Genomic DNA, 15,385 nt, shown 5'->3' with positions numbered 1-15,385 from the left:
AATTATAATTAGAGTTTAAAAAGAGAGAGCAGAGTACGTAATGGATACATGTTCTGACAATATAGAAATGGCGCAGTAGAAAAATGGGAGAACAATGGTGAAAGCCTATGCAAAAACTTTGACTACTTTGAGTAATCATGTTATACTGGTAGTGTTGGTTTTATTATACTGAAACTATTGTATATGTGATGACAGAGAAATCAAATGATTAATTTTGGGATATTCTAATTCTATAATCCTCTGTGACCTTAGGAAAAAAAATATTGGTTTCAACAGATATGAATGGATAAAGAAGATGTGATATATACAAATAAAGGAATACTACTCAGCTATTAAAAAAGAGTAAAATTTTGCCATTTGCAACAATATGGAATGACTTGGAGGACATTATGCTAAGCAAAATAATAAACCCCAAAAGTAAAACCAACTAGTGAATGTAATAAAAAAAGAAACTGACTCACAGATAGAGAGCAACCTACCCGTGGGAAGAGGGACCCGGGGAGGGCAACATGGAGGGAGGCGATTAAAAGGCACAAACTATTATGCATATAAAAACAAAGCTACAAGATTATATTGTATACTACAGGGAATGTAGTCAACATTTTACAATAATTTTAAAAAGCATATAACCTTTAAAAATTGTGAATCACTATGCCACACACTTAAAATTTTTATAATATTGTATATCAACTATACTTCAATTTTTAAAAATTCCTATGTGGTATAGATTTTTCTGAATTGGTGCTTTGTATTTGAATTGGAAGTACCAGTATAAACCCACAAGTATTTTATTTCTAAATAGGTAGATGGATGGATAGAAAATTTTCCACTTCTAATCACTGAAAAAAAGGCTAGAAATACTGACCAACCAAAAGAAATCAGTATTCCTAGTACCCATATTGTAGTCTAAAAATACCATTGCCAACTAAAATAAAAGAAACCAATACCTTGGCAATATGGTTTTTCCCAGTTCCTGGGTAAGAAACTGTAAGATGAGCCTAAAAACATTCTGTCATACCCAGAGCTAAATGGAAGAGATTCCCATTGGTCAAAAATAGGAAATTTTGTGCTTCAATTGGAATAATTGCAATAGATTGGACTTGTGACTTAGAACCATGAGTTCAAAATAATACTTATGAAAAACCAATTGACTGACCTCAGAGGTACAGAAAATGAATTCATTAACTTGCAAACTGATAAGGAAAGATAGAGTCAAACCATTTGCCCTTCCTCTCCTCTCTGAACTCTTTAAACCACAAGGTAACCAAATAGTAGATGAAGGGAAGCATCTCTTTTACAAGTAGTTCAGCTATTAAATGAATGTTCTTCCCAGCATATCTGCATGGCTCACCCCCTCACTTCCTTCATGTCTTTATTCTAATTCATTTCAGTGGGGCATTCCTTTACATCCTTTCTTATTAAATTGCACATCCACTTCCCCTGATGCTTGCTATCCATTCCTTGCTTACTCTGTTCATTGCCGCCACACAGAGAATGTAAGCTCCAAGAGGACGAGGATTTTGTATAGTTGGTGTTTTTGATTGATTGCTGGGTTCACTGCTCTATGTCCAGCACCTACTACAATGCTTGACACCTGGGATGAACGCTACAATATTTACTGAATAAGTGAATTCTTTAACCAAATAATAACATAGCTGTGTTGTGCTCTGCTTAGATGCTCAGTCGTATCCAACTCTTTGCAACCCTATGGACTGTAGCCTGCAAGGACCTTCTGTCCCTGGGATTTCCAAGACGAGCATATGGGAGTGGGTTGCCATTTCTTTCTCCCCACCCAGGGATCGAACCTGCATCTCCTGCATTGGCAGGTGGGTTCTTTACCACTGAGCCACCAGGGAAGCTCAAAGTGACTAAACTGGAACTCAGAGAAGCCAAGTGGCTTGTTGGGGTTCACAGAACTAATAAATGATGAAGCCGGTTCTAACTAACCCAGGATTTGGAGATTCTTCTCCCATCGTCAGGTGATGCTGTTGACTGTGTCTACCATGAGCAGACATGGGTGTGGGTCCACACTGCTCTCAGGCAATCCCCCCACATCCTGACACTGTGGAAGGTTAAAGAGATATCTGGAGGGCGGTGAGGGTAGAAACTTAAGTCAATTTAAAAGGAGGGTTTGGGCAAGTTTGAAGCGACCTTGTCTCTGCTTAAAACCTTTCCATGGCTCCAGTATCGGGGCTGGCACAGACGGGCAACAGTAATCATGAGATTCAACCTCACTTAAGGCAGGTGTGATTAGTGCAAATCCAAGTGGTTTCAGGGACACCGTGAGAAAAGATCACTACTGGCTTCCTTCTTTCCTGCTTCCCTTGTCCTCCCCCACCACTCCTCACACGTCTGACCCACTGCCCTTGACCCTTGGAGCTGACCAAAGAGAAGAGATTTGGGGGTATTGAGGGAAAATTCTGGAGGTTACAGTTGCTGCCTAAGACCTGGCACCTCTCACTAGCAAAGATGAGCATTTGGGTGCCAGATCCCCTCTTACACAGGTTTAGAAAATTAGAAAGCTCCATTTCCTACACATCAAACATTTAGTGTGTTTAATGCTGATCCCTCCACCTCATTATTTCAAGTGGATAAATAAGTACATTGAAACTCAGAGAAGCCAAGTAGCGTGCTACTAACTGGTGGGGTGGGGTCTCACCCAGCAATTGGGAGCTTTGTCCTCTTCCCCCAGATCAATGGTGTTTCATGTTTCTGCCTGCCAGCCCATCCTCCTAAGCTCTGGAGTGTCCCAACCATGACCCACTCTCCACCCCTCCATCTCTTCCCGGAAAAAGCCTATGTTACCTGCGATAACCTGGGATGAGAGCAGCAGTGCAGCCAAAGTTAGCAGAAAAGTCTTCATGACTTCAGGGAGCCCAGGGAGTAGTCTCAGTTCTGGCGAAGAGACACCAAATGAAGAAGAGCTCTGGATTCTCTGCTCCTTCTAATCAACTGAACACGTGTCACAGACACGTGCTCTCAGCTGCCCACGGGGACAGTTGGTCCTGGAACATCCTGCCTCCCTCAGGCTTCTCCTTGCTATCCCATGCCATGCATCCACCTTCGGACCACACACCCCTCAGCTGATATGCCTCCCTTTATCTACTTCCACCTTCTAAGGGACAGCAGAGGGAAATCATACAAGCCAGAGGGATTTTTAAAAATAGATCTCAGCCCTTGTTATAACTCAATCTAAAACTCTCCAAGACTGTATGTTGAAAAAAATGTGTAGTCTTTATTAAATTCTATAAAGTACCTCATTATCTGTCTTAGAGATCCACTATTATCATGTTTTAGTGTAAGTTGAGCAAACTCGTTTCTTCAAATGTAATTTTCCAGTTTGGTAGTGGAGGAGTAGAGAAGGGAAAGCATTCATTCAGACTTTAGGAAGACTACGTTTATATAATTACTTTCTGAGAGTAGACCCCAGTACCAGAAATGCTCAGTTTGGAAAGGATTTTTGGCATTGAGGGTGAGCGAGGGAAGAGTTGAAAATACTCAGCAACATGTACTGGCTGTGCCACTTGCTTGCTATGTGACTTTAAGAGAGTCACCTTTCCTCTTGGACTTTAAGCTCACCAACGCACAGATTGGAATAGATGGGTCATAGAGATCAACTCAGTCCTTATAGGCTATGGTTCTGCTGCAGCTGCTCAGTTGCTTCAGCCATGTCTGATCTTTTGCGACCCTGTAGACTCTAGCCCACCAGGGTCCTCTGTCCATGGGATACTCCTAGCAAGAATACTGGAGTGGGTTGCCATGTGCTCCACTTGGGGATCTTCCCAACCCAAGGATCGAACCAGTGTCTCAGACATTGCAGCCAGATTCTTTACCACTGAGTCACAAGGAGGCCCATGCTATGGTTCTCTGGGTGCTAAAAAGGCACAGAAAATGGAATGGTGCAGAACTCCATGCTTTCACCACCAACACAGGCCATGCTGATTGAGTTTACACCTAAGGATCCCTAGCGCTACCTCATCAGATTCCAACTCTCTTTGTACATTGGGACCAGAGGCCTCTTCTCTTGGTACATACATCTTCTATGTTATTTGGCACTTATAAACCACAGTCCCACTTTGTGCCTGCTCCTTATAGAGTCAATGCACAAATATTTGCTCTGGTTACTATAAAGGCTTAAGTTCTCTCTAGGATCCTTGAATGGATCTCACCACACCAGGTTGTTTTAGGAGTAAGATCCATGGGATACTAATAAAGGAACATAGGAGACCCTGTTCTTACATGGTAAGACCCTATTTCCAGTGAAGTCACATTGTCAGGTACTTGGGTTAGGATTTGAGTCCATGGAATTCTCCAGGCCAGAATACTGGAGTGGGTAGCCTTTCCCTTCTCCAGGGGAATCTTCCCAACCCAGGAATTGAACCAGGGTCTCCTGCATTGCAGACAGATTCTTTACCAACTGAGCAATCAGGGAAGCCTATATTTGGAAGAGGGGATACAATTCAACCCACAACAGATGATTATGATTTATATTCTGAAAACCATGAGACATTGATGAAAGAAACTGAAGATGACTCAAACAAATGGAAAGATGTATCATGCTCACAAATTGGAAAAATTAATGTTGAAATGACCATATGACCCAAGGAAATATACAAGTTTAATGCAATTGCTGTCAAAACACCAATGTCATGTTTCACAGTATGCTGCTGCTAAGTCACTTCAGTCGTGTCCGATTCTGTGCGACCCCACAGATGGCAGCCCACCAGGCTCCCCTGTCCCTGGGATTCTCCAGGCAAGAACACTGGAGAGGGTTGCCATTTCCTTCTCCAGTGCATGAAAGTGAAAAGTGAAAGGGAAGTTGCTCAGTTGTGTCTGACCCACAGCGACCCCACGGACTGCAGCCTTCCAGGCTCCTCCATCTATGGGATTTTCCAGGCAAGAGTACTGGAGTGGGGTGCCATTGCCTTCTCCAGTTTCACAGTATAACCACAAATAATTCTAAAATTTGTATGGAAGCACGAAAGATCCCAAATAGCCAAAGCAATCTTGAGAATGAAGAACAAAACTAGAGGTATCATGCCCTCTGATTTCAAACTATACTACATGTTACAGTAATCAAAAGAGGATGGTATTGGGACAAAAAAGGCACATAGATCAATGGAACAGAACAGAGAGCAAAGAAATAAACTCATGTTTATATGGCCAATTAATCTTTGATAACTGAAGCAAGAATATATAATAGGGAAATGATAGTTTCTTCAATAAAGTGTTAGGAAAACTGGACAGTTACATGCAAAATAATCCAACCATATTCTCCCACCACACACAATTAGAAATTAAAATATAGTATAAAATGGAAAAGTAATATTAACAAAAAAGCTAGAAAATAAACATGTTTCAAATTTCTCAGAAACTAATGGGGAAATTTTCAAAGGATTTGCACACCTATGTTCCTAAGTAAGATTAACTTTCTTAATCTAGACGACCAACCCAAGGGAAGACAGTACTCTACAGTTGCATGGCGCTACAGGCTATGCTTCATGATGGGGTGGTGTCACTGGCTAGATTCTCTGCCTGGGTAGAGCCACAGGCTTTGTTTAGCAATTGGATAAGGCCATCGGCTGGGCTGAGCTGCAGGGCAGGACTGTAGGCTAGACTCAGCTCTGGGTTGAATTCTAAGGCTGCCCAGGGTCATTGTTCAGCCTCTCTGGGTAGGTAGGCCCAGAGGCAAAACTGAACAGTTGAGCAAGATGCTGGCCTGGTTGCCTGCCCAAGTGGGGCTGTAGAATGGGCTCTGTGGGTTCCCAGAACTCTGGTCAAGTTTCCTGACCAGAGGCATTGGAGGCTATACTCAACACTGGGGCAGGGCTGTGAATTGGCTTCCGTGCCTGGGTGGTAATAGAATGGGCTCCACAACTGGTATGGCTAACTGGCTGGAAATCAAAATCAGTCAGAAAAGCCAACCGAGCTCAACTGAACTCCCTGGCCAGATGAGGTCACTTGGCTCTACAGATGAGCAGAGCTGCTAGTCAGGATTCCTGCCCAGACTCTATTCAGGCAAGACAGTTGTCCACCAAGATCTGAGGCCTGGTTGCTATAAGCCCTGGCTCCCTTCTCCGTGTCTGTCTGATCCCCTGTAGGGAAGCTCTGTAGAGTTCCTCAGTGATGCCCATGAGCATCCCTCTACTATCGCAGCAGAAAATTAGAGCCTTACTCTCTGAGGAGGTTAATACAAACAGTGTCTGGTTCAAGGGGCAAGGTATACTATGCCAGTTGAAAGCAAGGGTATCATATTGAACCCGGGAGAGTCAAGTAAACTTTTACATATTTAAAGTTAAGACCCAGGACTTTCCTGGTGGCACAGTGAATAGAAATAGGTCTACTAATACAGGGGACATGGGTTCAATCCTTGGTCTGGGAAGATTCCACACGCCACAGGCAACTAAAGCCCGTGCACCACAACCTCTGAGCCTGGGCTCTAGGGCCCACCAGCCACAACTAATGAGCCCCTGGGCCACAGCTATTGAAGCTTGCATGCCCTAGAACCCACAGGCCGCAAATACTGAGCCCGTGTGCTACGACCACTGAAGCCTGTGAGCCTAGAGCCTGCGCTCTGCAACAAGGGAAGCCACCACAATGAGAAGCCTGAACCCATGTGCAGCAATGAAGACCCAGTGTAACCGAAAATAAATAATAAATAAAGTGAAAACTCAATTTCTCTCCCATCTCCATTTTGACGATAGTGACAAACTTATACCTTCTGAGCAGGACTGTGGAGGATCCTTCCCAGGGAAACTGGCCCAATATCAGAGGCGTAAACCTAAAGACATACACACCATGTGTCTTAATCTGTTCAGCCTGCTATAACGAACTACCACAGACTGGGTGGTTTAAACAATAAATATTTATTTCCCTTAGATATAGAATCTGGGAAGTCCAAAATCAATGCACTAGCAGATTCAGCTTCTGGTTCAGAGATGGCCTTCTCATTGTGTCTTCACTTGGTATAAGGGACAAGAGAGCTCTCTGGGGTCATTTTTAGAAGGGCAATAAAGTCATTCATAAGGGATCTACTCTCATGAACTAATCACCTCCCCAAAGGCTCTGCCCATCAGTATAATCATATTGAGGTTCAGGACTTCAATATATGAATTTATAGGGGGGACACGTTCAGTCTGGGACTCCCCTGGTGGCTCAGTGGTAAAGAATCCACCTGCCAATGTAGGAAATGACGGTATGGTCCCTGGATGGGGAAAATCCTCTGGAGAAGAAAATGGCAACCCACTCCAGTGTTCTTCCCTGAGAAATCCCATGGACAGAGAAGCCTAGTGAGCTATACTCCATGGGGTCACAAAGAGACATGACTGAGCGACTGAACACATTAAGTCTATCTGGACTGCAGAGCATTCTTCCAGAGGAAATATAACTAGTACAAGACAGAAACCATGAAACAAGAAGAGGATGTTATTTTTAAAAGAAAAAAAAAAGAATAAAATAGAAATAATGAGAAAAAACTTTAGAGACTCAAAGTACAAAGAAATGCCTAGGAATGAGAATAAAATGGCAGAGATAAAAGCAATAGAGACCAATATAAAACAGAGAATCATTCAGGCAACTGTACATTAAAAAAATAAGAATTCCAGAAATAGGAAGCATGAAACCAAAGGGCAAGAAATCATGAAATAAATGAGTCAAGGAAAAAAAAAATGTCCTAGAATTGAAGTTCATGAGTTTCCAGATTGACAGAGCCCATTAAGCACCCAGCAGAAAGATAGAGGAGCAATGCTTTCAAAATTCTCAGAGGAAATCATTTCCAATATGAAATGAGCAGCCAAACTACTAAACAAGCATGAGGTTAGCACATGAGGTCAGACATTTTCAGGAAGCTACCAGGAGATGCCCTGCCAAAATAAAGGAATATATTAAGAAAGACTTCGAAACCCAAAAGCAGGACATTTATCTAAGGATAAAATCAAAGAGAACCCCAGGATGATGTAAATGGAGTTCCAGGATGGCAGCTGGTCACCAGGTATAGAAGCAACCAATTCAGAGCAGAGCAGATCTGACTGCCCAGGGAGAGAGGCCAACAAGAAGAGAAAGTGAAAGTGAAATTGCTCAGTCTGTGTCTGACTCTTTGTGACCCCATGGACTATACAGTCCATGGAATTCTCCAGGTCAGAATACTGGAGTGGGTAGCCTATCCCTTCTCCAGGGGATCTTCCCGACCCAGGAATTGAACCAGGGTCTCCTGCGTTGCAGGCAGATTTTTTTTACCAGCTGAGCTACCAATGATTCTGAATGTATTCAAAAGATATGAAAGACAGTTAAATTCTCATCTTCTGTAGCAGGAATTCAATGGATAACACCTGAAACTGAAAAAAAGAAATAAGTAGCAATGTAAGTAAGCATATCTCTTACATTAATAGTTAGAGAAGTAGAATCCAAAAAAACAAGTGGTTTTGTGAAAGAGGCAAGAAATGGAGAAAGGGAAATGGGTGACTCCTATATTTTACTATAGTTTTTTATTCGAAGTTGACACTTAAAATCACATGGATGAACATTTTGGGGGTTGTTTTTAGTTTAAATAAATTCACGTTTTAAATCATATGGATGTATGACTTTGATGAAAATTTAAACTAGATATAAAAAAAGAGAGATGTGATGGGGTAAGAATTGGATCTGGGGATTAACAGTTTCCTGCTTAAGAGTTTCTATAACAAACCCAGAAAATAGGACCCCATATAAGGCTGTCTAGGAGACGTGGGTTTGATTCCTTTGGTCAGGAAGATCCCCTGGAGGAGAAAATGGCAACCCACTCCACTAGTCTTACCTGAAAAATCCCATGGACAGGGAAGCTTGGCAGGCTACAGTCCATAGGGACACAAAGAGTCAGACACAACTGAGCGAATGAGCATGCATGTAATGCTGTCTACCCCAGTTTTTTCCTCTCCCTCTCTCTCTCTTTTTTTGGCCATGCTGGGTCTGCTGCCCAGGGGCTTTCTCTAGTTGCGGCCAGTGGGAGCTACTCTGTGTGGTGCATGGGCTTCCCACTGCAGTGGCTTCTGTTGTTGCAGAGCATGGGCTCTATAGTGCAGGCTCAGTAGCTGTGGCCCAGGAGCTCATAATTGTGGCTTGCAGACCCGACAGAGTGTAGGCTTCTGTAGTTGTGGCACACGGGCTTAGCTGCTCCATGGCATGTGATATCTTCCCAGAACAGGTATCGAGCCTGTGTCCCCTGTATTGCAGGCTGATTTCTTTCCACTGTGCCACCAAGGAAGTCCTACCCACCCCCCAGTTTTTCATTTGAGAGATTCAAAGAAATACAATATGCCTTTGTATGTATATTCATGAATGTCCAGAAGGCATGGAGCTAATTGCAAGCTAATATGTAATCTCAACACCTGCTCATGTTAGCTATATAACTGGAATTGGATGAATGACTTCAACAGCCTGAGCTTCCCCAACCATAAAATAAAAGTGATGACAGTATCTTCCTCTTAGTTTACTTGAAAGGAATAGGTGAGGTAGTAGGTGCGTATCTGGCACATAGTAGGTCCAGGTTCCTCTCCAATGTTTGCTTCCTTACCCACTTCTTTTACTGGAGTTTGGTTAGGTATACTAAGAGACACACACAGAAGTCAGCCAAAAGCGTTTTAATGAAACCCAGGAATCAGCTGAGGACAGGCTCAGGGCAACGTTATCTTCATTTTTGTGCCCTTGGCTTCAAGTATTAATTAACTGTGGCGATGTATTTGGCTGAAACTTGGGCTTGACACAGCACAGTTTACCACTCAGGCAGAAAACATAGATTTTTTCATTCCTGGAACATGTGTCACGGCACTTGCCATGAAGATTCCAGCATTTTTCAGTGCTGCCTGATACAAAGAGAAAAAAAGAAGGAAGCCAGGATCAGTACTATGGGGAAATAAATCCTGGCTTGAAAGGACAGACAGCCAGGCAGGAAAAGGAGGACCATTGAAAATGGGGGCATCACCTCCAGATTTACAGCGGTGTTACAGTCTCACACTCTTTCTGGACACCCCATTCCAATCCCAGCCCACCCCTAATGGTCCTTCTCTTAGAGTCAGTGGGTTATAATGATTAGGAGCATGGACTCTTGGAACTCATACAGCTAGATTTGAAATTTGCCTACAACACAAGCCAACTGGAAGACCTCAAGCAGGTTATTTCATTTCTCAGATCATCCATTTCCTCTTTTCTAAAACGGAGATATAGCACTTGCCTTGTCAGAGAAGGCAATGGCACCCCACTCCAGTACTCTTGCCTGGAAAATCCCATGGACGGAGGAGCCTGGTGGGCTGCAGTCCATGGGGTCGCTAAAAGTCAGACACGACTGAGCGACTTCACTTTCACTTTTCACTTTCATGCATTGGAGAAGGCAATGGCAACCCACTCCAGTGTTCTTGCCTGGAGAATTCCAGGGACGGGGGAGCCTGGTGGGCTGCCGTCTACGGGGTCGCACAGAGTCGGGCACGACTGAAGCGACTTAGCAGCAGCAGCACTTGTCTCAAGCTATTGTTGGGATTAAGCGAAATAGTGCATAAAAACACAAGCATTAAATAAATTTAGATACAACATTACAGAAAACCTCAGAAAGAGTCACATGTTTTAAAAATTATTTTATAAGTAAAGATTAAACTAGAAGGAACATATGATCAAAAAATGCAAAAGATAATGGCTTAAAATAAATACAGGATGATAAAAAGGATTTCTTAATCAAAAAGAAAGAGATAAAAAGGAATAAATGAATGAAAAAAATAAATAAATAAATAAATGAGTGTCATAAATATTCATGACAAACAGAAAAATTTCAACATACAAATAATAGAAACTACCAAAGAAGAAAACAAAATCAAGGGAATGGAAAAAATACTACAAACTAGGTTCAATAAATGTTCCTAAACAGAAGATTTGAAAGCATGTCCTGCAAAAGTATACAGCATACCTGAAAATATTGACCCAAGACAAGATACATTCTCCTAAAATTCCTGGACAAAAGGAAACAAAGCTTTGGGCATTTAGGCCCCTAAAATATAAGATGACATAAAGGAAAAAAAAATTAAACTGTACTTGGATTTTTGAGAGCAATGCTTTATCCCAGAAAAAAATGGTGTCATTATTTTCAAGATATTCAAGAAAAGAAAAGTGTTATAATCAAAAAACTAACTTCTAAATACAAAGGACAAAAACAAACTGGTATCAACATACTGAAATGTGTAGTGGATATATGTTCTGACAATATAGAGACATTACAATTCAAAAATGGGAGAATACTGGTGACAGTCTATGCACAAATTTTGACTAGTTTGAGTAATCATGTTATTCTGGTACTGTTGATTTTGTTATACAGTATACTTAAACTATTGTATATGTGACAAGGGAGACATCAAATGAGTAATTATGGAATATTCTAACTCTATCATCCTCTGTGATCTTGAAAACCAAGATTCTCAACACAAGGAAAAAATACTGGTTTCAACAGAAACGAATGGAAAAAGAAATGTGGTCTATACAAAAAATGGAATAGTACTCAGCCATTGAAAGAGTGAAATTTTGCCATTTGCAACAACATGGAATGATTTGGATGGTATTATGCCAAGTAAAATAATAAACCTAAAAAATAAAACAAACCAGTGAATATGACAACAACAACAACAAAAAAACAGATTTACATACAGAGAATCAACTACCACTGGGAAGGGGGACCAGGGAGGGCAAGATAGACGTAGGTGATTAAGAGGCACAAACTACTATATATAAAAAAATAAGCTGCAAGGTTACAGTGTATACCACGGGGAATATGGTCAATATTTTACAACAACTTTAAAAGGAATATAACCTTTAAAGACTGTGAATCACTATGTCATACACCTGAAACTTATATAATATTATACATCAACTATACTTCAATTTTTAAAAATACAATGTGGTATAGAAATTGTTCTGAATTTGTGTTCGCTATTTGAATTGGAAGTACCAGTATAAACCCACAAGTATTTTATTTTCTAAGTATGTGGACAGATGGATGGATAGAAATTTTTCCAATTCTAATGAATGAAAAAAAGGTAAGAAATGTTGACCAATAAAAATTAGTATTCTTAGGACTCATATTATAGTCTAAAAATATCATTTCCCACTAAAATAAAAGAAACCAATACCTGGGCAATGTGACTTTTCCAGTTTTAGTTAAGAAATTGTAAGATGAGCCTAAAAGTATTCTATCATACCCAGAGCTAAATGGAAGAAATTCCCACGGGTCAAGAATAGAAAACTTTGTGCCTCAATAGAAATAATTGCAATAGATTGGAACTGTGGCTTAGAACCATGAGTCCAAAATAATAATATTTAGGAGAAACAAACTGTCTGTCCTCAGAGGTTAACAGAAAATGAATTCATTAACTTGCAAACTGAAAAGCAAAGACAGAATCAAGCATTTGTCCTTCCTCTCCCCTTTGAACTCTCAAAATCACAAGGTAACCAAATAGCAGGTGAAGAGAAGCATCTCTTTTATAAGTAGTTCAGCTAATAAATGAATGTTCTTCCCAGCATATCTGCATGGCTCACCCCCTCACTTCCTTCATGTCTTTGTTCTAATTTGTTTCAATGGGGCATTCCCTTACATCCCTTCTTAAATTCTACATCTCCCTCCTCTGATGCTTGCTGTCCATTTTCTTGCTTACTCTGTTTATTGCCTCCCCACAGAGAATGTAAGCTCCAAGAGAACGGGGATTTTGGATGGGTGGTTGGTCGGTGGGTGGGTTCACTGCTCTATCTCCAGCGCTTACCACATTGCCTGACACATGGAGTGAATTCTACAATATTTATTGAATAAATGAACTCTTTAACTAAGTAATGGCATAGCTACTAGCCCCTAAATCCAGCTGCCATCAAGGGAAGTAGAAAGGGAGAGAGGAAAAGGAGAAACACTGCAAGACTAAACATTTACCCAAAGCAGAGTACATTAATCCAAGAGACTGTTTCAAACCAGAGAAGAAGGATAAAATTGTATGCTGAGTTTACCTACAGTCCCTGGGGCCTTTCTAACCTCCAACTTTCTCACCAACAGAATGAAAGTTCCTGAAAGATACAATTGCTGCACACTAAAATTTCAGTGTATTCAATGCTGAACCCTAAACCTAGTAATTTTTGTTGCTGTTTCAGTCACTAAGTTGTGTCTGACTCTTTTGGGACCCCATGGACTGCAGCCCGCCAGGCTCTTCTGTCCATGGGATTTCCCAGACAAGAATATTGGAGTGGGTTGCTATTTCTTTCTCCACACCAAGGGATTGAACCTGCATCTCCTGCATTGGCAGGTGGGTTCTTTACCACTGAGCCACCAGGGAAGCTCAAAGTGACTAAACTGGAACTCAGAGAAGCCAAGTGGCTTGTTGGGGTTCACAGAACTAATAAATGATGAAGCCGGTTCTAACTAACCCAGGATTTGGAGATTCTTCTCCCATCGTCAGGTGATGCTGTTGGCCGTGTCCACCATGAGCAGACATGGGTGTGGGTCCAGACTGCTCTCAGGCAATCCCCCCACATCCCAACACTGTGGAAGGTTAAAGAGATATCTGGAGGGCGGTGAGGGTAGAAACTTAAGTCAATTTAAAAGGAGGGTTTGGGCAAGTTTGAAGCGACCTTGTCTCTGCTTAAAACCTTTCCATGGCTCCAGTATCGGGGCTGGCACAGACGGGCAACAGTAATCATGAGATTCAACCTCACTTAAGGCAGGTGTGATTAGTGCAAATCCAAGTGGTTTCAAGGACACCATGAGAAAAGATCACTACTGGCTTCCTTCTTTCCTGCTTCCCATGTCCTCCCCCACCACTCCTCACACATCTGACCCCCTGCCCTTGACCCCTGGAACTGACCAAAGAGAAGGGATTTGGGGGCACTGAGGAAAATTCTGGAGGTTACAGTTGCTGCCTAAGACCTGGCACCTCTCACTGGCAAAGATGATCATTTAAGTGCCAGATCCCTTCTTATGTGGGTTTGAAAAATTAAAAAGCTCCATTGGCTGCACAACAAAATTTCAGTGTGTTTAAGGTTGATCCCTCAACTTCATTATTTCAAATGGATAAATAATAAGTACACTGAAATTCAGAGGAGCCAAGTAGCGTGCTATTAAATGGTGGGGTGGGGTCTCACTCAGGAACTGGGGGCTTTTTCCTCTTCCCCCAGATTAATGGTGCTTCATGTTTCTGCCTGCCAGCCCATTCTCCCAAGCCCTGGAGTGTCCAACCAAGATCCACTCTCCACCCCTCCATCTCTCCCCAGAAAAGGCCTAGGTTACCTGGAATGACCTGGGATGAGAGCAGCAGTGCAGCCAAAGTTAGTAGAAAAGTCTTCATGACTTCAGGGAGCCCAGGAGGTAGTCTCAGTTCTGGCAAAGAGACACCAAATGAAGAAGAGCTCTGGACTCTCTGCTCCTTCTAATCAACTGGAACACGTGTCACAGACACGTGCTCTCAGCTGCCCACGGGGACAGTTGGCCCTGGAACATCCTGCCTCCCTCAGGCTTCTCCTTGCTATCCAATGCCCATGCATCCACCTTCGGACCACACACCCCTCAGCTGATACGCCTCCCTTTATCTACTTCCACCTTTTAAGGGACAGCAGAGGGAAATCACACAAGCCAGAGGGATTTTTAAAAATAGATCTCAGCCCTTGTTATAACTCAATCTACAATTTTCCAAGTCTCCATGTTACACATTGAAAAAAATGTGTAGTCTTTATTAAATTCTATAAAGTACCTCATTATCTGTCCTAGAGATCCACTATTATCTTGTTTTAGTGTAAGGTGAGCAAACTCGTTTCTTCAAATGTGATTTTCCAGTTTGGTAGTGGAGGAGTAGAGAAGGGAAAGCATTCTTTCAGACTTTCACTGAATGAATTTCAGTCTCTTCTTTCACCCCCGTCAAAAGGTTCCTCTTCACTTTCTGCCATTAGAGTGGTATCATCTGTATATCTGAGGTTGATATTTCTCCTGACAATCTTTTTTTTTTTTTTAGTTTTAAAACCAATCTTTATTTTGAATTGGTAATGTATATAGAGGGTATAGAGTTTGAAAAGTATAAAAAGATAAATACACCAAAATCTAAGTCTCCCTTCCACTACCTTCCCCAGATATCCCTTTCTTTCTAGAAATAGCCATTGTTACAAGTTTATTCTGCATGGATCTAAAAATGAAGTAAAAATAATAGCCATCATCTGTTGAATATTCAACTCTGCACCAAGGTTCCTCACAAAAATCATATGAGACAACTATTATTATTTTCACTTTACAAATAAGAAAACTGAGTCTCCTGACAGTCTTGATTCCTGCTTATGATTCATCCAGCCTGGTGTTTCACATGACATACTCTACATAGAAATTAAGTCAGCAGGGTGACAGTATATGGCT

At 41.7% G+C, this 15,385-nt stretch overlaps 1 protein-coding gene across 1 annotated transcript; it reads right to left on the bottom strand.

Moving 5' to 3' along the window:
- Positions 1-9,599: 9,599 nt before the first annotated feature.
- Positions 9,600-14,378, bottom strand: LOC147360450 (beta-defensin 36-like). The gene is made up of 2 exons (XM_086332585.1): positions 14,276-14,378; positions 9,600-9,836 (listed from the first exon to the last, which is right to left on the bottom strand). Exons 1-2 carry the CDS (start codon positions 14,331-14,333, stop codon positions 9,685-9,687), a joined length of 210 nt encoding a protein of 69 aa, XP_086188711.1. The 5' UTR covers positions 14,334-14,378; the 3' UTR covers positions 9,600-9,684.
- Positions 14,379-15,385: the final 1,007 nt, after the last annotated feature.

This window comes from Bos grunniens, chromosome 13 (genome assembly GCF_055505025.1).
Source record: "Bos grunniens cultivar Pamir isolate PY7600 chromosome 13, Bosgru_T2T1.0, whole genome shotgun sequence".
In the NCBI taxonomy this organism is placed as follows: domain Eukaryota; kingdom Metazoa; phylum Chordata; class Mammalia; order Artiodactyla; family Bovidae; genus Bos; species Bos grunniens.
The sequence above is the reverse complement of the archived record's forward strand: the minus strand, read 5'-3'. Positions and strand labels throughout refer to the sequence as shown.

What these genes read in the sequence shown, in the direction of transcription:
- LOC147360450 (XM_086332585.1), bottom strand. Translation starts at nt 14,333, where the DNA reads ATGAAGACTTTTCTACTAACTTTGGCTGCACTGCTGCTCTCATCCCAG. An exon ending in CTCATCCCAGGTCATTCCAG is followed by an intron (nt 9,837 to 14,275) that starts GTAACCTAGGCC and finishes TCTTTGTATCAG; the next exon opens with GCAGCACTGAAAAATGCTGG.